This window comes from Paroedura picta, chromosome 11 (assembly GCF_049243985.1).
Source record: "Paroedura picta isolate Pp20150507F chromosome 11, Ppicta_v3.0, whole genome shotgun sequence".
Taxonomy (NCBI): Eukaryota; Metazoa; Chordata; class Lepidosauria; order Squamata; family Gekkonidae; genus Paroedura; species Paroedura picta.
In genome coordinates, this window is record NC_135379.1 from 37920791 (window position 1) to 37944884 (window position 24094).

A 24094-nucleotide genomic window follows, 5' to 3' on the forward strand; every position below is an offset into this window, starting at 1 on the left:
CAAGTCAAGTTCTGAATATAACGTAACACCACTGTAAGTTGTGCTACAGTATAAAACAGTATAGTAAACAAGCTATACTCTGTGAAAATGGGGAGACGACACCATATCCCTCTTTAAGCATCAGACACAGTCAAATTCTGGCATGCAAAGGAGAAGCTTAATTTGACCCAGGGATACCCACTCAGCAGCAAGAATCTCTCCCTCCATCATTTGAATAGGGATAAGATGCTAGAAACTGACCCAAGATCCTTGAGTATTAAGAACAATTCCAGTGTTGAGGTTATGCCACAAATCCATGTCGGGTTATGCCACAAACCCATTTCAGCCCAGACTAAGCATGCCCATGGAATTCTGTGTTGAAGCTGAGCACCCCTTAAAAACCTCTGCTACTTAAATCAGCAGAACCCAAAAGTGCTTGATTCTGATTATTAATTCCCAGACAGAGCATTATGTAAGCCGCGTCAGAGATCAGAAACACTGCGGCAGCGTATTTAGGAAATTAGTCTCTGGGGAAAAAATAGTCTTCATTTTCGAATCTCTTAATGTTGCAAAACCAATGGTGCAAAACCCTTCAAGAAAGAAAACCAAAAAGAGAGCCTGATTCAAACATGTACCTCACTGTGTAAAAACCTCAGAAAGGGGTTGACTGAAATGTACCAGGAGCACACAGGACCGGTGCAGCTTTCTATCAAGTTGTTTTTTCAAAGGAATGGCTATATCCATCGATCAGGCCCTACCTGTTAGCGAAAGATATATATTTCACGAGCTGAAGGATGCAGTGACCCCATCAGTATTTTTTCAATTTTAACTACTTGGGCCTGAGAAATATGCCAGGCTCTAGATATGGAGCTTGATGGATCACACTGTGAAGCCTAATATGCTTAATGTCACAATACAATTTGAACAGCCTACAGAATACCACAAGGCCTCGCTGCTCCGGAGGTTTATAGACTTATCTACAACCAGTCGAATCCAAGCAACTGCCTCTTAATTGGTTGGTGGATCCAGCTGCTTGAAAACACTAAGCTTTTAATAGGGATGTCATTTTATTGCCAATTAATTCTTTTTTTTTTTTTTTTAGCCTGCTGCTAAAGGATTCCAAACTCTGACTGCTAGACAATTTGGGATTGGCAGCAACATTGTTTGTTACCCCAGGCGCTGAGAAGTAGGTAGCTCTACTTTTTGACATGATTCAAATGTTTCGAAAGAATCATGCCGTTCCATTTCCTGTAAACCTGTTTTTTTTTTATTTAAATGGATAGAAAATCTTTCCTTGAACTTTCTTCACAGTTGGTAAATAGTATAATCTAGAGGCAAAAAAAAACCCCTAAATGGTAGAAAAGAACTGTAACTTCAGCTACACACCATCTTTACTGCCTGGAGAGCTGCCACTGCTTAGTCACTGACGAGAAGCACCAGTGTAGTCTGCACGGGGCTTTTTACCCAGTCCCAGTTCGAATGAATCCCTCCCATCTACACTGAATTCAATTTTCATTTTGATTTGGGGCACTTTAAATTTTCCTTCTGCAACAAGCATGATTAATTTGTGGTGACCCTACCTTTTCCTCGCTATATCCTGGAGTGGATATAAGCCTTGATATTTCAAAAATCGCCATGAGTAAATGTGCAGATGTCTGCTCTTGGCTAAATAATTCTGCCTTGTAACAAAGAAGTCTTCCCTGATTGGCCAGGGCATCAGTTCAACGTCTTCCTGGTTCCCAATTGCAAGGCTTCCCTTAAAGTGACTGCACTACAGAAGCCCTAACTTCTCTCTAAAGATTCAAATGAGTAGCCATGTTGGTCTGAAGTAGCACAATAAAATCATAGTCCAGTAGCACCTTTAAGACCAACAAAGATTTATTCAAAGTGAGTGCACTCGAAAGCTCATGCCTTGAATAAATCTTTGTTGGTCTTAAAGGTGCTACTGGACTCTGGTTTTATTCTCTCTGTAGAGATTTGCCCCTTGGTCGTCCCCCCGCTACCTCCAATCCTCCCCCCCTTCAAGAAAGAAAGAGGCTCCTGCTGTGCTTGCCCCCCCCCCCCCCGTTCTGAGCTTCCTCAGCTGAGTGCAGAACACTTTCTGTTTCAATGGAGGGGGGGCACAGAGGAAGACCCAAGTTCAAATCAATCTGAATTCAGCAGGATCCACAACGGAATAAACAAAGTAAGTGCAAAATCAGCCCAGCTCCGACAGGTTTTGTTAGCCAGGGAGTGCTAAGACCACCTGAGCATAATAAAGGAGGAGAAAAAGCCACCACAAGCTTGGTGGCTTTGGTGTGAATATTTGTATATTCCTTTTTACATCGAGATTTAACCAAGACTATTAAGTAGCCATTAAAAAAATCCACATTGCTAGAAAAGCAGGATGTTTGCCTCAGATTAGAGTATTCTTTAAAACTCTTCAAATTTGGGATCTGTTAGAATGATCTATCTACTGATCCAATCACCTTAAGTCTTAAAGACTGATGTGTTGATATATTTATCTTGTTTTCTCTGCTTATTTAATGCATTGAGGTTACAGGGACGCTGACATATATAGGATATTTATTTTTCTTCCATATACTATCTAATGTCAAATTACCTGAAAGATGTACCAGCTGAACCATCTGTTGTACCCTTCAAATGATGCCTGAAGAAACTGAATCTTTTTTAAAGGCTGTTTTACATACATATTTTCATTCTGGGGAAGGGGGAAGCTGATTTTTTGGTCATAACAAAAAATAGGGCAAATAGCTTTCTTATTCTAGACTGAACTACATCTGAACAGTTAACTGCGCTATATCTTTAACACTGCCAATAACAATAAATTTAAATGACACAAATGAGGGGAGAAAAAGCTAAAAGCCCTTCTGGTAAAAGACTACAGATGCTTCCCAACCGAGGACCTGTGTACGTGGAAGCAATATTGCAGATAGCTAGTACTAAACTGTCACAGGCCACGTGCTCCATGCAAAGACTATGTCCTCACATAATGGAAAGAGTCAATGTTAACTTGCCTATGGAGGAAAGATCCTGTGCAACAGAATAGCCAGGAAAACGATAGTTTCCTGGAAGCTTCTGTTCAGGGCATTCCACCAGCAAAAATAAGCTATATGTCCCTACTAGAGAGGTCTGCTAATGCAAATAACATCAATGACTTTACACAAGTGCATTGTTATTTGGGAAGGAATTTGCATCACTATGATCAGCAAAGGCCTCATTTCACAAAACTGTGCTGCAATACTTTTTAGATGTTGCATCCAGATTGGGGGAGGGGGGGGTGTCATCAGCACTATACCGTGGCAAATCCCTTCTGCTGCAGTTATTAAAGTTACCTGATTTCTATTGTTTCTGACAACCTTACTATGCATACCTTTAGAGCAGGGGTAGTCAAACTGTGGCCTTCCAGATGTCCATGGACTACAATTCCCTGCCAGGGGCTCATGGGAAGTGTAGTCCATGGACATCTGGAAGGCCGCAGTTTAGAGGGTGGAGAAACTATCATCAAAGCAATTATCTACTTAGCTCAGACAGTCTCAGTAAATGAAGACACTTGAGAGACTGTGGTATCTTTGCCCCTCCCCCCAACGTTAGCCAAGTTCTATGCAAATCCCACTTTAGTGTATAGAACCTTAAGGTCCTCAAATCTATTATTAAGGCATGCCTGATCCTAATTCAATTTAAGTTAATTGGCATGCCTGATCCAAATCTCCACAGGGCCATAATCTCCTTTCAGTCATGTTGTCTATGCTACTGTACGTATTCAGATACTCACAATAAGTGTCTGCCACATCAACAAGAGCAGCATCATTCATTACATTTCCTTTGGTCTTCTACCCGTTTTAAGAGTTTCCTAGCTGCCACTTTAATAAATAGGGTGCTAGCCATTCTATAGTTGCTTTATCTAGAATTGGTGCAATTGTTACACACAGCTGTTACAGAGGACTTTGCAGTTATGCCATTGCAATCCAATATTTCCCCTGTTGCCCTCCTCTCCTTTCCCAGACCGGGATTTCTGCAGTTTTGAAAACTTTGAATGGAATTACAACACTGATCTGCCTGGTCTGGACCCACAAAGAGCAATTGCCAGGCGTTGGTGAGACTGATGATACCTGAAGTGCCCACCATTTCCTGGCCTCAGCTCCACTTTAAAATGTCCCATTCTTCAGTTCCTTCCCATATGTTAAACGGCTGGGACTGCAAAAGGATGAGGAAGTAAGATCAACAAATGTTCAATAGGAAAGCCAACTTGTAAATAGGGGTGGGGGAGGAAAAAGGATGACCTCATATTTTGTTTTCACTATCATGCTAAAATTATAGCCCTAAGGGAACAATCACATACCAGAGAGTGGGAGGCAAATAATAGGATCACAAAGAGGAGGCTGGAATCACAAATGATGAATTAATTAACATAGAGCATGATGCCAGGCCTCCTGAAGAAATGGCCAACCAAGTGCAGAAAAGGAGGCCAGCAGCTGCTCGCTTCCACTCGACTCCTTTTTCAGTACATTCAGTAAAGACACCTCGGGACACCACCAGTTCATAAGGAAAACTGGAAAGGATCTGCCAGATGACGGAGAAGAGAAGGGGACATCACTTTTGGCTAGTTGCAGGGAGTCAGAGCATGGCAAGATGGTGTGGGTGTCTCTTTTGAAGCATGGAGAGGGGGAAGGAAACAAGAGCAGGAAATGATTCATTAGAAGATCAACTGAAATACTGCCAGTAGCTGGAAGGAAACAATTCAGTCCCACTGCCCCAAATGTAACTTATGCTTTAGTAAACATTAGTAAAAGCTTGATGTATGAATGGGTTATTACAGGAATTTTAATGGGCTGTTGTACACTAATCTGTGCTGTGCTCCATCACAGCTATAATTCTGCTTCCAGCTGACTGCACAAGAGTAATCTTTCAGCAGCACAAAAAAAAGAGACTTGTGGGGACAGTCCCATGGAATGAATTCTGATTTAGCCCCATCTGCCCCATCAGTGGACATCGAAGCATTTTTAAGCCTAAGCCTACAAATCATCAGCTTGTGCCATTTGCTCCTTCTGAAGCAAGGCATTATTTTTTTTACCTCTGCTCTCTATTCCGATACACATCTTATCGCAATGTTTTGGCCTCCTCCTTCCCCTTTTAAGAGAGGTTTTTAAAAAGCAATTAAAACAGTTGTATCTGAACATTAGCTCCATTGCCGGGCCGGCAGCAAACTCACACCCCCCAGTAGTAAAAGGAAAATGGACACCATTTCTGAAGCGGATACATAAGGATTAACAAAGCTCAAGACCAGGGATTATTGTTACTAGTCTTTTTCTGAGAAAATGTTTGAAAATGGACAAGACAAACAGATTCATGCTGGGTCCCTTGGACTTACTGGATGGTTTCCTTGGGCCTTGCTCTCAGTTTTGAACATCTTTCTTCCTCAGTCTTCCAATTAAGTAAGCTCCAGAAATATTTTCAACAGGAGAGCTTAACATTTATGGCAGAGGACAGACAATAAACATGGAGGCTGTCAGAAACACTCCAGCAGCCAAAATCCAAGCCAAGCTTGTAACATTTTGACTGGTTAGCAACACGGCATTCAGGTATGACTCACTGGCCCCCAATGTGATGCCCATGGATGCTTGTACCTTTGCTGGTGCCACCAAGTGCTTTTAGGATGTGGGGAGGGCCAGGTGGATTTCTGGAGATATGATTGGATGGGCAAATTAAAATAATGTTGTTTTAGCAGCGTATGAATCCATGGTGTTGGTTTCCCTTCCCTGCACTTAGACTTCCTCTGCGTGCACGTGTCCATTTTCCGGTTGTGCCCACCACCCTGTGTCAAAACTCTAAAGGTGCCCACAAGCTTAAAAGGGTTAGGCCCTGTGGCTTATGCTACAATAAGTCTTAAAGTGCCTTTTGCTGTTGTTGTTGCAACAAATACTTCTCAAAAATATATTGGATGACGAATATATAGCCCTTTGCAAAAACAGACTACAAAATTGGTGATATCTTCTGCTTATGAAAAAAACAGGCTTTCTTCAGTGTGGATGTAATATATTTGAGTGCAGGGTGGGGGAAAGGAGACTGCATGTGTTTCTGTGTTACTCATAGTATCGCAGCTGATGATTTTACAGGGGTAGTCAACCTGTGGTCCTCCAGATGTCCATGGACTACAATTCCCATGAGCCCCTGCCAGCATTCGCTGGGTCTGGCAGGCCAGTTTAAATGAGAACAATCCTAGGTGGATCCCATCAGTTCTCCATCTGCTTCTGTGGAAGCAGGAAGAACGTGGTTATTGCCAAGGCTCAGGGGTTGACTGCTCTCCCAGTTGTAGCACAGGAATCCTGTAAACCTGCATGAAACAAAAACTGAACAATATGTACACTCGGAGATTGTCAAGTCTTTTATGAGCATGGTCATTTGTGGTTTCCCAGCACTCTGATTACTACCTATCCAAATTATAGCCATTCTCAGCCTAATGAAATCTCATTTAAAAAGCAATCACAGCAAGTTAACAGTAACAAAACAAATCACAGAATAACAATATAAAAACAGCAACTAGTGTCATAACAGGCCACAAAAAATCTTCCTGAAGTGAAAGGTTTTTGTTGGTTTTCTAAAGGCCAACATACACATACTGCTGCAGATTACTGACTGGAATTGCTGTTGTACAATTTGGCCCCAAAAGCAGCCAACCTTGTGTTTGATCAGATAAGGACCACAGGGAAGGAGGACTGACATTCTGTCCCATTTTCCCATTACGAAACAGTCTGTCATGTTGTTTTAGCCCAGGATGGGGAAACATAGGCACAAAGGACAGTCCCTTTCATATAAAAAAAATATTCTGCTCCAAAAGCCCATGTTCTGTCTCTGTCCAGTACAACTAATTGAAATTGAAGGTTTTTCTCTGGAAAAGCCTTTTGTAAACATTTGTTTACATAACAGGCTGTCATTTAACTGACCTATGTCTACTGCTCCAGAGAGTACTGGCACTATGGTGAATCACAATTCTACTTACAGTAATTATAAGTGAATTTGCATGTGAATTATCATGTGCAAATGCTGTCTTTTTTTCTCCTTTTCCGTTTCTTATAAAAAGAGCTCTTATTCTCTTTATCTGTTGACAGTCACTCTACTCACTTCCTTCATTTAAAGTATGCAGGGAAGGGTTCTAGATGACAGTCTCCATTCACTGTGTCAACAAATAAATCGGTGTAGTTGATACAGCACAGGTGTAGCAGGGCACTGCCTAGGATTTGACTAAAAAGCATTAAAGCCTGTTTTGGACTAACTGAAGTTTCTGAGCAGTCTTCATGGGCCATCCCATGCAATCCTCCAAGCTGAACATTACTCAGGCATGCATGCCTGTGCCCTCTAGAAAAGCTCATCTCAAGAATAGCTGAGCCAACAGGAAGGCAGTACTCAACAAATCTCAGCAAGGTGTCTCTCCGGAAGCAGTAGCAAACCCACAAACTCTTCCAGAGCCATTGCAAAACAGCTCCCTATTTTAAAACATGTTTCTGTTTCCAAACATTTCTACACAGAGTGCATTACGGTCATTAAAAAAAACTCTTGTGCATCATGCGGGCTCAAGAGTATAGCAAAAATAAATTAATACGCAACCAGAACAAATTGTGAGTCCAGCAGCACCTTGAAGACCAACCAAATTTGATTCAAGGTATGAACTTTCACACTCAACCAGTCTTCTACAGTAAGGTGACCAGATTTCAACATTGGTAAAGCGGAACACCATTGACGGGGGGGGGGGGGGGGTCTTGATTTAAAATTTGGTCTATATGGAGCAACAAAACGTTTCATAGAACACATAGAATGCAAAAATAGTATTGTAATATATATCTTTTAATTTCAACGTAAGTACAATTTGCCAGGTGCCCCCAGATGTCCTCCAAAAGTGGGACAATCTGGTCGCCTTATTCTACAGACCCAGGTTGACAGTATCTGAGGAAGTGTGCGTGCACACGGAAGCTCACACCCTGAAACCAACTTGGTTGGTCTTGGTTGCCGCTGGACACGGGATTTGTTCTGCAGCTTCAGGCCAATAAGTCTGCCCGCTTGAATTTGAACACACAGCCCCTTCTCCTGCGAGGCTCCACGGTGACAGCCTTCCACACGCTGCCTTGAACGGGAACCGCCTGCTGGGCAACCAATAGCGAAGCAAATCCCGTCTCCTTAGCAGCAGGGCAGCGCTGGAGGGCAGGGCGTCTGCTGAAGCTTCCCCGGGAACTGGTCGGTCTCACAGGTGGCCCCGGGCTTCAGCGAGCACCGGCCGGCCCTCTCGCCCGAGCACCAGGCAGCCGCTGACAATGAAGCAGAACTCGACTTTGTAGTGAATTTTCTTCTTCTTCACGATTTCCGGCAGCCAACCTCTGTTTTCTGCGAAGGGAGTTTCGCGGGAGTCGCCTCAGCGCAGCCCGCCTCCGCTTCCACACAAGGGCTGCGGCACCTGATAGCTGCGGCGGGGCGCTTTCGAACTCGTTCGCCTCCTTCATTCCCCTTTCAGACTCTCGAGAGGGGACGTTTCCCAGGGGCCAGGCGCAACAGCCGGGACTACGAGCCCCAGGATGCAACGGGCCCCCCTAGTGCGGGTTTCCTCAGCGGAAGTGCTGCAGCGGCTCCCTGCCAGAGACGCCCGCCGGAGGAGAAAAACCCAACGCTCACCTCACGTGACACTTAAATTAAAAAAAGAACCACCTTAGCCCAGACGGCAATGGCGAAAGCGTCCACCAATCCCCTCTTTCCACTTAGCACGGCCCTTCCTCATTGGCGGAGGGCGGTATACAACCGCCCCTTTTCTTTTATCTGCGCCCTACACCTCTCGACCCCGATAGGCTCTAGGGCCGCCCTTTTGAAGTACCTGTCGCTCTCTGACAGGCCGGCGGGGAGTTCCTGACGGAGGGGAGGTAGGCGGGGCAAGCTTCACATGTAACGCCCCGCCCCTCTGCGGGCTCCGCCCCTAGTGAGCGTGAATGTCATCGGTTATTAGGCTGGTCAAACTCTTAAAAAAAAAAAGAATCCTCTTGGCCCCGCCCCTCACCGCGTCACCCAATCGCCTCCCGCATCGACGCCCTCCTTTTCTCTCAGAGGCGGTAGTAGCTCATGTCCCTAGTCCGCTTCCCTTCCTCACGGAAGCCTCAAGGGTTTTGTGCGTGCCTGGCCCCGCCCCGCCCCACACTCCGCTCTCCCGCTCGAGCATCCCTCTCATTTCTCACCCCAGGCGCTCCTCCCCTTTCTCCCTCCTCCCCCCCACCAGCTCGCCGCGATCTCGCGCGCGCGGCTCAGGTCTCGCGCCCGTTCCTCTGCCTCGCGCCGCACTGGGATGTTGGCGGCGGCATCGGGCGGCAGTTCCTGGGTCACTTAGGAGAAGGAGGGGGGAGCAGAAGGAGGAGGCAGCCGCCGCCGTCGCTGTCGCCGCCACAAGCTTCACCTTCGCCGGGGAAGGGCCGCGGGAAGCCGGCGCCGCCGCTGTCCTCCTACTTGGGAAGCGCGCTGAGGGAACGGGGCGGGCTCTGCCCCTCCTCCCGCTCCCCCCTCCTTCGCCCGCCCGCCCGCGCGTGAGGCGGAGAGACAGCGAGGAGCCCGCGGAGCAACATGGCGGAACACTCTGCCCCCGACCACAAGCACAAGCCCGGTGCCGCCGCCGCCTCCTCCTCGTCGTCGTCCAACTCCGCCGCCGGCAGCTCGCAGGCGCTGGCCAACAGCCGAGGCTCCTCTGCGGCGGGCGGGGGCGGCCTGTCGGGGGGCCTGTCGCAGCCGGCGGGCTGGCAGTCGCTGCTCTCCTTCACGATCCTCTTCCTGGCCTGGCTGGCCGGTTTCAGCTCCAGGCTCTTCGCCGTCATCCGCTTCGAGAGCATCATCCACGAGTTCGATCCCTGGTGAGCGTCCCGCCCGGGCCGCGGGTGGAGGCGGCGGGGCGGGGTTGGGGAGGGACGCCCGCCTGTCCGTCCGTCCGTCCGCGGGGCCCGGAGGAGAGGGGAAGGGAGGCCGGGCGCTGCCCGGGGCTGCGGGAGCAAAGTCGGGCGAGGTCAAGAGGGGCCGGAGCCGCGGGCAGGGAGGGCGGGAGAGAGTGGTGGAGGCGCCGGTGCAGAGTTGCCGAGGCTGCCCGGGGCGCTGCTGGGGTGGCTTGTTCAGACTCGGGACTCTCCCCGCCTTTGCCCCAGTTCCCTGTCCGATCCGGGCCAGAGGAGGCCGGGAGTCTCGCTGGCGTGCTCGTTCGTTCTGCAAACTTGCGCTGCTGCGCCCGCTAACCTCGCCGCTGCTGCAGAGGCGACGGGCGTGTGTGAGAATTGGGGGGGGGGGGGGCAGAGCGAGGGAGCGCCCGCTTGGGAAGCTTTGGGCTCGGGAGGAGGACGGGGCTCTCCTCGGCAGAGACCGTTCCTGGGACGATAGCGAGGAAGCCGGAGAAGGGGCGGCTGTGTGCTGTATTACAGGTGGATTCTTCGGTTCCCTGAGGTTTGGCAGCGACCGGCTCGTCGCTGCTGTGGCACACAAGGATATCTGCAAAGCCAACCCTGCAATCTTATTTAGGGTGTTCGGGGGAATCAGGGCAGTCCCAGCAGAGGGTGAAACTAGGATTTCGCTCATTTCACTTTCCATCGGGCTAGCGTGTGAACTGTGCTACGTAAAATGCACACACACTCACTCACCTCTGGGGAACATCTGCAGAATGTGATGGGGGCACAGGAGTTCATCAAGAAAGTTGCAAAGGAGAGCAGGAAGATACTGCTGTTAACGTTGGATTCGATTGAAAGATAATCAAACCATAGTTTGCTGAAATGTGGGTTGCTTTTTAATGTTAGTGCAGAGCGCTTTCTCTTAGCAGTGTTGCTTCTCATGGGATTTTGGTTTGCTTGCAAGTGTGTCATTTGACCATTGCATTCGCCTATGCCTGCATCTAGCATTAAAAACAAACCAACCCTGTATTTGTAGATTTCCTGTTGGATCTTAGCCAAATGGCCCTCAGGCAAGAGCAATCTTGATGTCAGTTCCCACATGCTCAAAAGTGTTTTGTCTTGACAGTGTTCTATCAGACCCACAAACAAGGTCATTTCTTAAAAGGAGTTTTCTCAACTTTGAATTCTATATTAGTAGCATATTTTTCAAGGTGTATGTAGTAGCATCTACCTCCGCTCAGTACTGTGAGGACTTGTGGGGTCTTTTCTTGCATGGATTGCATCACCTGTTTTAATCCTGTGATACTTCCACCCTACCAGCTGGAGAACTACACTGCTTATGAGGTTGGGATGCATTGAAGTGATGTGTTTGAGAAGGTCATACCTCATGTTAGAAAATCCTATGGAGACATCTCCCAAGAGCTGCTTCATTCATTACATCACTTTGCAATTACCATTACACCAATGTGTAATTTTCAAAAGAAAGTTGGACTTGGGTAAAGGAGATCTGTGTTCAGTTTCCTGCTCAACCATGAAGCTGACTGAGTGACCTTGAACCTACAATTCTTGTATTCGCAGTCAGCCTAACGTGCCTCTACATGTCGTTTGTGAAGATGAAATGGAATAAGTTTATGTATCCCACCTTCCCATTCTTGAAGAAAGGGAATGCAAATATGATCCTTACATTTATATCCTCCATTTCTTCCATTCTGGAATGTTAGGCAGCGTGTCTCCTTATCAGGGACTGATCAGACCTCACGGTTGCTAGATCATTTGCCCTCGAATATTTTAGTAAATACATGTGGCACACCTGTGGGATGTACACAGTTGGAGAATGCTCATAGTTCACGGTTAAAGCATGCAAGTTCAACCCCTGGGATCTTTAGTTTAAAAATATCTTAGACCATCTGCCTCAGACCTTAGAGAGCTGCTGTTCGCTGAAAAAAACAATACTAACTAGATGGACCAAAGTAATATCCTATGCTTGAAGCAACTGCATCTCTTCTTAATAGCATGTACTCTACATTCTCCTGGTTTTATGAAAGACATGTAGTTGCTTTAGCTGTTTAAGTAGGCATATTTTGCTGTTCTATATGCATCCACTAATAATTTGTGAATCATTTCTCTGTGTAATTTCCATTCTAGGTATGTGTATGTTTTGGTTTTTGTAGCCTGGTGTGTTGTTTGTTGTTTAAGGCATTAAGTTGACTACTTTAATCACCAGTTCATTTGCTGCTGCAGGGGAAGAGTAAAACATTGTGGTTAGATACACTTTATTTGGAGTGCAGGGGAAATTTACATACTTAAAAATATGCTTTTGCTATCTGTCCTTTCCCTGTCCTTTGCTATCTGTCCTTTCTAATGAGACTTTTATATAATTTGGTACTTTATATTTTGAAGATAAGATTGTGTTAAACTATTTGGTATATGGAAATTGACACTGCATATATGTATATGTATATGTAGGAATGACTAAATTTTTTCTAGAGGGTGCATTTCATGGTATAGATATTGTTTTTAAAAAGCTGATATAGTACATGCTGGAAGTAAACGCACATTTTCTGATACCTTCAGGCATAGTTATAATGGCTTTCAGTGAAGTCAAAGGCTCAATCATCTAAAGTTCTCTAAAAATATAGAACTTAGGATGCAACTGCACTGGAAAGGGGAGAGGCTTGATTTTGTATTGGCTCAAATTAAGATTTATGGGATAAATAAGCTGTAATCTAAATTTAAATGTAATAAATAATGGTTTGTTTGTTATAACAGTGAATCTCTGAAGTTCTCTGGCCTGTGCATTACCTCTCTCTTCTCCTTGGACACAGCTTGGATATGAAAAACTTCTTGAGAAACTGCACCTTGTGATGGCCATATCAGGCATAATGAAAAACTGGTCTGTTCTCTTTTACAGAAACGAGGATTATAAAACATGGTAGTCTGAAACCCTGTTTGTAGACTGGAGAACAAACCAGAGTTTATATTATCCACCGATCTAGATTTCACAGTGAACTGCATTTCTCAGGAACCAGCATGTCTTTACTATTCCAAGGCGTGTACAAGGGTTTGCTTGAGCCCAAGGGCTTCAGAGGCATGTCTTCATAAAAAAACAAAGCTTGTTTGCTCAGCATATCTGAATGAAGACCCTTGGCTGAGAGAGCTATAGCATCCCCTTGCCCCAGATGTAGGGAGCTTATTTAATCACCTTTTGAAGCTGTGTTATGTTAAATTCACAAGCAGATCTTGTTCATGTTATGTTGTCTTTTGGCAAGCAAATTTAAAAAAATTAAAAATCTACTCAGAAGACTATAAAATCTGTGACACATTCACATATAGAGTTTCTACATAGAATGGAACTAGAGAATTCTGTATTTCATGTGTCAGAGTTACTGGTTACATCTAGGGAGACAGACTTTTAAAATATTATATATGAGGTATGGAACAGAGGAGCACTTTATTGGTGTTACAAACAGACATGAAGCCTCTTTTTAAAAGACCCTCGAAAAGGGCTTTGGTTGATTTGCTTTGTGTTTGTGGTTCAATCTTCTTTTTTTGTGAAGTATTTTTTTATGAAAGTGATACATGACCTGAGGGGAAAAGCAAGGACCAAAAAGAGCAAGCTCAAGGAAAATATGCCTGAAATATGTCAAGAGAATGTGGTATGTTAAGAAGCAGATAACGTTTTAGTATAACAACTACCCAGTAACAGCAAAGTCCAGTTCAGTTCATACTTACTATCATATCTGTAAGAATCTAAATTCATAATTGTGTGATGATGACAGAAATCAAAGTAAATTAGTTTTTGAATGAAATTTCATGGTTTTGTCTGAAATAACTTCAATGCTCAGGATCCAAAATACTGTGCAATTACGTCATGTACCCAAGTCTAATTTATTTGATCAGACACAAGATATGTGTTTGATTCCTTATGTTAGGAAGCAGTAAAAAGTAAAACACATTGCCTTTGGCAGTAATAACAATGCAGTGGGTTGGTGTGTGCCCTTACTATTCTGCTGTAGCCAGTCAGAATTATTTAACAAAAGCAACACAGGAAACTGCTACTGTGATCTTTCTAAGACTGAACATCACTCTGAAAGAGATTGCAAGGCGGTGTGTGTTAAGCTGCAGTTCCCTGTATACAACCACATTTGTCTAGATATGTTTTTGATATAGGCTGAGGCATATTGGATTTTCTTTTGAGTTGTGACTCCATATTTATTGAACAGTTAAGAGTTATTATGCAACAATCATGATCTAGTCCCCATCCTTTGAACTGAATGCAATTATACATGTTTGAAAATTTCCCACTTTTTATATGTCCAATCAAAATAAGATGGGTTTTACACTCTTTGCATGAATTTATTTCTAATGAAACTCAAAATGTTACAAGAATTTTTTAAAATCATCTGACCCCATTTAAGATTTTCAAAGTAGTAGTTGATTTCCCGCTCCCCCACATCCAGTCAATTTCGTGACTTTGGGCTCGCCACAGCACTGATAAAACTGTTCTGACCGAGCAGCAATATCAGGGCTCTCTCTTAGTCTCCCCTAACTCACAGGGTCTCTGTTGTGGGGAGAGGAAAGGGAAGGTGATTGTAAACTGCTTTGAGACTTCTGGTAGAGAAAAGTGGCATATAAGAACCAACTCTTATTCTTCTCTTCAGTCTATGGGTCAAGACCCTCAGGTGAGTTGTGAAGTCACTATAACAGATCTAAAACAGTTCCACAGGGCCTGCAAAAGGGAGCTCTTTCACCAGGCATTTGGTTGAGGTTGACCGGAATCAGTAACATCTGCAGGGCCCCTGAACCTCCCTCCCAAGAACTCATTCACCTCAACAATGGACCTGTTTGAACTGTTATTAATTACACCAGTGATCCCCAACCCCCGGTCCGGGGACCGGTGCCGGTCCATGGATCAGTTGGTACCGGGCCGTGGCTCCTCCTCCCCGGCTGCTGCCTTGGGGGCTGCCCTGCCACTCTGCCGCTGGCTCACCTTTGGTGCTCTCCAGTGGCCACCATGGCTGGGGCTCCCCCTCGGCATGGCACTGCTCAGCTGCTGCTGCCAGCGCCCCCCAGTGGGTGGCAGGAAGTCAGGGGCGCCAGCAGGAAAGCAAGTGAAGCAGGGGCTCAGGCAGCAGCGGCAACATCCCTCGGCAAAAGACTACCCCCATCCCCGGGCCTCAGTAAAATTGGCAAGCGTTAACCAGTCCCCGGTGATAAAAAGGTTGGGGAACACTGAATTAGACTGTTACCTTCAGTTATGGTTACTATTATTATTATTGTTACAGTCCACTTATATGTTATAAAGAAACAAGTTCTATTTATTGTTAATGTTCCATGTGAACTGCCCTGAGCCTCAAGGGAGGGTGATATACAAATATAATTAATAAATAAAACCAGGTGCAGTTGCTGCCTTTTGAAGGGACCTGATACACAGAAAGGTGCTTTGTCTCCTGCCTCAGTTCACAACAGGACAGCAAGGTGAGATGTCTCTGATGGACAGCTTTAAAAAGTTTAGAGAAAGGCAACTAAAACAACAGGCGTTGGAACAAACCACCTTCCTTACAAGGAAAGTCTGAAGAGTGGGGGTTTTCATTTTATCAGAAGACTTGAATCCTCTGGGAATCTGGTCCACTGCTGTCAGAATCAGGGTGCTAGATTAGATAGACCATTGGATTCCTGTGTTCTCAATAATTTTGTACCTTCACAAGTTGTACTAATTGAATTCCTTAATGAAATTTTGACTCTTACAAGAACTCATGTGGTAAGTTCTCAATTTATAGCTGTAAGACATTAATTAAAAAATTATGGGTGAGATCTACCTAATCACTGGTTGTTAACATATGGAAGTTTATTAAAAAAGGCTTTCACCAAAACACATATTAATCTGGCAACTGATGAAACAGAGCAGCCGTTCTTTTTCAAATAACAATCCATTAAGACAGAGCAGTGAAACCTGATTTTTTCTAAGTCATTGACATAAGTTGACTATATTTCCTTGATACAAAAAGGGGACATTGGGATAGCAAAAACGAGACAGGGGTTAAATATTCTATATTAATGGAAGTAAGATTATAAAAATATATATATCAATATATTGAGCTTGGGCCTGCAAATATGTTAACAGTTTAAGTCCTGGCCTTCTTGCTTTCTGCAGGCCAGAAAAGCCCAGCTTGGGGAAAGTGGTTTTGCCCACATCTTGAATTACAAAAACCCTTTCTTAAAGCAGCCTATAAAAGAAAATTCTAAAATAGAATTTCTTCCTTGGTTATTGGGCCTTGGTTACATACCTGCAAGTAAATTAACAGTTTAAGCTCCCCCTCTGCCTCGCCATAAGAACTGAGTGGGTGGGGCTCATGCAGCTGCACGTTTACCAACTCCCCATACTCCGTGACCTTTTGCACCCTAGGCTGAAATTCTGTTTAATAGAAATAAAATAAATGAAAATGACACGGGTTACAGTAACATACAGGCACATACAGTAACGTAAAAACCAACACTACAGCAAGTCTGTTTTATATTTTTTGTAAAAAGAAGACAAAATTGACATCTTTATTAAAACGAACTGATGGCTGGGAAATGAGGGGGAAAAGGGGTACTGTCCCCTTCAAAAGGATACATATGGTCAGCCTACATCAACATGATTTAGTATTTAACCTGAGTGTATATAATAGGGGTCTCCAACCTTTTTTGAACCCGTGGGACCTTTTTATAATTTTGACACAGTGTAGTGCGCACAGTCAATAAATAGTTGCCATAGCAGGCACCCCTAAGCATGTATGTCACCCCAAGCATGTATAACTTGTTAATGTATTTTTTGTTGTTGTTAATGAAGTTTAATTGAAATTGACTACCAGCTTATTAGCATATCACAGTTTTTGACAGTTTCCAGCATCCCTCTTTTCCTCCTTCCCTTGGCTACCTGCCATTCATAGAATTCTGAGCGACATGAGTCACTTGTCTTAGCATAATATGACTTTTGAAAGTGTTCCAGAAGTAATATGCTTCAGGTGACACTATTGATAATAAACATAGAAAGATACTGCACCATGTACCAGAATAGTGTGACAGTGCAGATATGAAAGTATTATTACTAGCCAGGAAATGCAAGATTTATTTTCATAACAAATGTGTCCCTAAGTGCTTAGGTGAAACAGGTGAATAGATGTGTGAGAATGGTGTTAAAAAGAAGTAGGCCCCATGATAGGGAAGAAGAAATCTGAATATTACTGTGGCTCATGCTGTGCTAGTGAAAGTTAAGACTTACAAGAGTAGTAGTAGGAGCAATGCATTTCAAAAATTCCCCAAGTTAAAATCTTGCCTTTGCATATAGCTCATTAAAAGTCCACAAGTCACTTTCTCTCAGCACCTCATCTATCTACAATAGTTTTAATAATTCTGTAAAGTGATGCTAATATTGACCTAAATTATAGAATTGCTTTTAATAATATTGGGTAGCATAAGTCTATACTTTAATCTTCCTATTCATTACCTGTCCTCCCCTTCCCACATACATCTGGTCAGACATGATAACTGAGCCTGAGCAAAGGAACGCTTTCTGCTAAATGAGGCAGGGAACCCCCCAAACTCTTCAGGCTTTCCTTGTAAGGAATGTGGTTTGTTCCAATGCCTGATTGTTTTAGTTGCCTTTCTCTAAACTTTTTAAAGTTGTCCATCAGAGAGATCTCACCTTGCTGTCCTATTGCGAACTGAGGCAGGAGGCAAAGCACCAGGTTCTTCCAAAAGGCAGTAACTGCACCTGGAAGTTTTATAGAGCCCTCACAACTAACCTGAGGGTCTTGACGCATGGATTGAAGAGAAGAAGCGTTTGTTCTCATATGCCACTTTTCTCAACCAGAAAGTAGCTTACAGCAAAGAGATAAGTGCAAGTGAGCAGTTTTAGACTGTGATGGGAGTATGTGCAAAGGTGACACTTTTGTGCTTCTGGAACTATTAGATTAGATTATTCTTAACATTATTTTTCTTTTTAAAATCTCACTGTGTACTATAACAGTCAATGTAGAAGCCTGTCACAGTGAAATATAGAAACGGGGGAAACTTTCTAAACAGGTTGGGGGTGTGTATGTGTAATATCTATGAGTAGGGATGTTAACTTTCAGAAAGTTGGGTTTTTCCCACAGTTAATATATTTCATAATGACTGGCTTGTAGATGTAGTTGCCATATGGTTCATGCAATCTATGTGAATGGCATATTTTCAATCCTTGTTGCATTTATGTCTGTTAGTACACAAGACATTTGAAAGGACTCTTTTTACATTTTCTGAATGGGCAGACAGCAAAAACTGCCAAACTAGTCAGCCATCAAATTGGGTTGCTGGTGAAAAGAAAATGGAGACCAATTTTGAGGGATGACCATATTATTCTACCATCCTGCCTTCCAAAAAAAAGACAGTTGATTTATTTATTGCAGTCCTGTTGCTTTTCAGTCATGTCACACTGTTGCATTGTGTGGTAGGTTCATTGCTTGCTGCTGAAAATATGAAATGTTATGAATTATGTTGTGTGCTATTTATACCTCTGCTTATCTAGGATATGTTAGAACTGAGGTATAAGATGATTGGGCACTCCACAAAAGAGCCCTATTCCCACATTCTGTGTCCTACTTTGAGAGTTGACATGAGTGTATGTCTGCCCTGACAAATGTGTCAATCATCTGCCCGTTCCAGCCATGTTGGCTAAAAGAACGCATGATTATATTATGTCCATGGAGGGAGGGTAGAACCAAGGTTGGGGAGGTGACAGGTGGGGAAGGCAGAATGGAGGGGGGAAATCAGATAGGTTGGAAAGAGATGATTGTGTATGGCTAAAGAGTGAAGTGGAATAAGTGAATAAAAAATGAACAATAACTTCATACAGTAGTTACTATCGGGCCTTCCTCCACATACACATACTATGTCTACATATACTTATATGTATTGATATTAATATAATAGTGTGTATTGCCCCCTCTATTTCCAGGGCAAGAATTCTTCATCTTTCCCTCAAGTCGCCCAAAATAAATAAAAAGGGAGGAGAGACAGAGGGAGGGGTGAGACAAGGTAGAATCGAGTGGCTTGAGAAGTGGGGGACTAAAGGAGGGAGGAAAGAAGTAAAAATAGAGATAATAGAAAAGGGAAAGAAGGAAAGTACAAAATACGTAAAAGGAAGAGCTTGGAGGACAGGCAAAAATTAATGGAGCCACCTGGATGGATCATAATCACATACATACTGTGAAGTAGCTGCCCTTGACACTGTGGTGTCTGTGAAAAGTGTGTTCAACATGAACCTCCCCCTGGTTGGAGCTCACAAAAATAGTCCCATTTTGAACCATTAAAATCTAAACGTGTTTGAAAATAAATGATTTCATGACTTTGGGCCGGATCTCTGTTGTTAGCACTCTTCTAACGTACCGTATATACTGGAAGTATAAGCCGAGTTTTTCAGCACATTTTTTACACTGAAAAAGCAACCCCCCAACTTATACTCAAGTGAGGGTCCTACTAGGGATGTACGGTCGGCTGGGACAAACAAAACCCAATGCATGGCTGCCACTTACCATGGCTGGCTCCTTTCGCGCTTCAACTTCCTTCCTCTTTGTTTGGGCTTCCCAGACCCTGGAACAAAGTGAGGAGTGAATGAGGGATAGACCAATGGCTGGCTGGGCTCCCTGTGGGAGGCCAGCCAATCATTGCAATGCATTTTGCATTTGCAGAAGTATTGCAATGCTGAGCTTGGCAGCTTGTAGGAGGACAGCTAATCATTGCAGTGGATTTTGCATTTTTTGCAATGCTGAGCTTGCCCAGGCAGTTAGCCTACAAGAAAGCATGGTTTGGGGGAAAAACATTTCCACAGACAATGTTCTGTGTTTGGTCAGGAAAGTATATAAGGCTAGGGGTCTTCTTATCTGCCTTTTGTTGTTGGCCTCCTGGCCTATACTGCTCTGTCCGGTAGAGTAGACTCTTACAGTCTGAGTCCCAGAGAGTGTGCTGCTGGCTGGCTGCTGCGCTGAACATTGGAGGATCATCCCTGGAGCAGACATCAACGGTTTGACAGAGGGACTCTGCTTATTTTTTCCTCTTGCCTTCACTTTTGTTCTATCACTTCTTCCAAAGGTTTCTGTGTGTAGGTTGGGTTTTGGGAGTGCTTTGGGATTCACTGTTTCTCTTAATGTTTCTTTCTTCTTTTATCTGAGGGGAAGCATTGTTTGGCTTTTCTTCTTGGTGTTGTTTTCCTTTTAAAAGTTGATTTTTACAGTTCTTTCTTTCAGTGTTCAGTTTTACGGTTCTTTATTTCAGTGTTTTGTTCTGGGGGGGCACTGTTGTTATAGTGGTTCTCCGAGTTTGGTAGCTGTTGTACTTGTTGTAGTAGGTTGCTAACTTCGGGTATTGTTGTTCAGCTCTGGTTTGCTGGCTTGGGGACACTGTTTGGTTCTCCTGCCAGAGCTGTTCTCACAGAGCAATTCTGTCAGAGCTTTCTCAGGGTATCTGGCACGAGGAGATGATTGTAAGCCACTTTGAGACTTCTTTGGTTAGTGAAAAGCGGGGTACAAAACCCAGCAGCTATTCATCCGCTGGACTTTTCTGTATTTGTTGGGGGAGAGGCTGGATGGGAGAGCCTGTGATAATAGAACATGAATTAAGCACTTTAGACCACCCTGAGCTCCTCCACTGGAGGACAGTTAGGGGTAGGTTCACATGATAATCCTGCTGAGGAGGAGGAAGGTGTCCATGTGCTTTGCCCCCCCCCCCTTGCTTTCTGCTGCTATGGATGGCAGTGAAGACAGCACTTTGTGATGGTGATGTGAACTCAGTGATGATGACAATGTATATGCTGTTAACCTCACAATAGCTACAGCTGAAGCTCTGTTTGAACATACAGATGAGGAGGAGGAATCCAGTTTTGAAGGATTTTAACTCTTGTTTTTTAGCTTGGTTGCTGATTGAGCTAAGGGTTTTGCACTTTTAAAGTTATTGTTGATACCATATTGTTCTTATTGACCCTCTTTTGCACTTACAGAGCTAGTTTACTGTTTTTCTTTGAAATAAATATTCAAAAACATTTAACCTACTGATGCCTCAATTCGTGTAATTTTATTGGTACCTATTTTTACTTATAGCTGCTGCATTTCCCAACGTCAGCTTATGCTCGAGTCAATACGTTTTCCCAGTTTTTTGTGGTAAAATTAGGTGCTTCGGTTTAGATTTAGACTAAGACCTGTATCATTACTTCTGAAAGGCTCAGGTTCTTTCTTAAATTACTTTCTCGCTTTTGGAGTCTGTGTTTTAAAATTATATGGGCTATTATTCCATTCTCCATGCAAAGCATAACTGTAGAAAAATACCTAACAACATGGTCTTGCACTATAGAGCCAATGGCTTCCTTCTATCAAAGATTCAAGTCTTATTCATAAAGAGGAAATCTTAGTGGGAGTCATTGGATCCAACTCTCAGTGACTTCTATAACTTATAACCATAGTCCTTGGAATCCTGCCTCAACTAAAGCATAACTTTAGCACTTTCTAAAGTCCTTTTAAATTATTTCTTAAAGGAGCACAGCCAAAAGCTATATATTAATGGTTATATTTTGCCTTTCAATGAATATTTGACCAATTTTATTAAAATTCAGAATTATTATTTTAATAAAAAGATAAGTCTAGTCATGTAAAATTTCTGGAAATTTTGTAGCCACAGGAAATCAAACAAAAAACTTGGAGGAGACTTTGAAATATATGCAGTCACTGCTTTCCTTCTTAAACCTTAGTTAGCATATAAAATTACTATTCTGCCTATATATAAAATTTAAAGGTTCAAATGTCTTTTTTTATAAGACGAATTACAAGTATACCTAGTAATTAAGAGAGAATAATAAACTTCTGTATCCTATGCTATCTGACTGTACACATTTTTAATTTCTCCCAGCTGAGTGTTAGGAAAAAACACAAGTTGAATGTCGAAAACAGAATCACTCTCATAGTCATAATAGGTAGACCTATTAGCAAGTTTGGATATTAAGCTAAGCTTTATAATATTGAAAACTGCATTCTTTACTAATGTAACATCAACAATCATATTTTAGCACATTAATTATTGCCAATATTTGAATTTACAATTTAAAAATCTTGAAATGTTATGTATTTCTACAGAATACACAGGTAGTATGCATTTTCCACATGGTTAGATCTGTGAAGCCATGATTTGTTAAGACATATATTTCTACAAACCTAAAAGCTGTGCAAGAGCCTCTTGTGGCGCAGAGTGGTAAGGCAGCAGAAGTGCAGTCTGAAAGGTCTGCCCATGAGGCTGGGAGTTCAATCCCAGAAGCCAGCTCAAGGTTGACTCAGCCTTCCATCCTTCCGAGGTCGGTAAAATGAGTACCCAGCTTGCTGGGGGGTAAACGGTAATGACTGGGGAAGGCACTGGCAAACCACCCCGTGTTGAGTCTGTCATGAAAACGCTAGAGGGCAATCACCCCAAGGGTCAGACATGACTCGGTGCTTGCACAGGGGTTATCTTTACCTTAAAAGCTGTGCAGGTTTGCAGAAGAATCTGATTTTTTCTTTAAGGAGGGTGTAAACCACCCAAAATAGTAGCAGTACCTGTAACTTTAAAAAAGGAAATCTGAGTCCTCCATTATTGCTAAGCAACCACAACAGTACTACCATTCAAACCTAGGTTTCTGGCAGTAAAAGGCAGGAGCAGGAAGAAAGACCGATTCCAGGGCTGTTTTTGACTTTTGAGGGAGGACTAAGCAGGCCCAGGTCCAAGGCCAGTTGCTTGCTCCTTTTCTACAGCAGCCATCCCACAAAGTCAGTATGGTGTAGTGGTGAGAATTTCAGACTAGGATCTGGGAAACCCGTTCAAATCACCATTTTGCCATAGAAGCCCACTGGGTAACCTTGGGCTATTTACGCATTAATACATGGAGAATTTCCATGCCAATATACCAGCCAATTTGTGATTGTCAGTACAACACCCGGTCCCCAATTCCTGTTGTAGAAGCTCATTAATCAACATTTGGTAAAAATAAATTTGAAATTAAATCTGTATATACTTCAGGAGTATTTTTAAACTATTCTTCATGTTGCTTCATGTTATAGAGCAGGGGTAGTCAAACTGCGGCCCTCCAGATGTCCATGGACTACAATTCCCATGAGCCCCTGCCAGCATTCGCAGGGGCTTTTTACAAATGACATCTTTATAAATTACATTATAAAGCGTTATCATACAAAAAAAGTTTGGGAACCAATGTTGGACAGAAAAATGGAACATTGATTTGCAATATGGACAAATACTCAACTTCAAGTTTACTTGGAATGGTAGACTTTATAGCATAGTCCTATGACTGTTTTGGAAGCAAAGTCCACAGTTAATCAGTTAATTTGCAAATACATGTATGTAGAATAGTCTAAATTACTCATGGGGAATTATTACAATTATTTTATTTTTCCAGGTTTAACTACAGATCAACACATCATCTCGCATCACATGGATTTTATGAATTCTTAAACTGGTTTGATGAAAGAGCATGGTATCCTCTAGGAAGAATAGTAGGTGGGACTGTAAGTATCAGAAATAAATTTGATGGAATTATGTAACAGCTTTAATAGCATTATGGTTGAATAGAGGTCTTCTATCATTTGTTTCCCATTCACTTTTTTGTTTTGTTTTGTTTTCATTTTCTGTATACCAGCCAGAATAATAGCTGTGATCCATTTAAAAACTTTTCAGTATATAGAGATGTTCAAGTTGTTCCAAATAGAAGTATTGTTGCTGGATTTTCTCTCTTAGACTGCTTATCTGTTTAAATATTCCCTCATAACACATATCCTGATATGTCAATTTTGTATATGGGGAATTTTAATGTGTGTAGACAACATTCAAACAAACTTGCAGCCTGAAGAGGTGCCAATACAGCAACAGGTAGATAATTTGTGTCTGCTTTTCGTTCAGTTATCAAGGCTAAAAAAACATACAACTGCAAGACATTAATCAAGAAAAATATAAGTGGTTTCATTTAGGCAGTGATGTGTCAGCCCTCACAAAGGTCAAATTTTTACTTGGTTTGTTCAAAATCTTTTGAACGCTGTACTTTTGCAAGAAATCTCTTACTGCGTCATTCTTGAAATCCAGAATACGTTTTGGGTTTCTTCATTTGCATATCTTGCTTTTTTATATCAATGTGGCTTGGTTATAGGTGCTGAATATAGCATTTGGCATTGTTGATA

The 24094-nt window shown here is 43.0% G+C and overlaps 1 protein-coding gene across 1 annotated transcript in view; it reads left to right on the forward strand.

Moving 5' to 3' along the window:
- The first annotated feature begins 9214 nt into the window (after positions 1-9214).
- The window catches only part of STT3B (STT3 oligosaccharyltransferase complex catalytic subunit B), a 46539-nt gene continuing 31659 nt past the window's right edge, over positions 9215-24094 (forward strand). The window contains exons 1-2 of the mRNA XM_077304556.1: positions 9215-9854; positions 23320-23428. Coding sequence (XP_077160671.1) covers positions 9571-9854; positions 23320-23428 — 393 coding nt within the window. The 5' untranslated portion in view covers positions 9215-9570. The remainder of the gene's footprint in view (positions 9855-23319; positions 23429-24094) is intronic.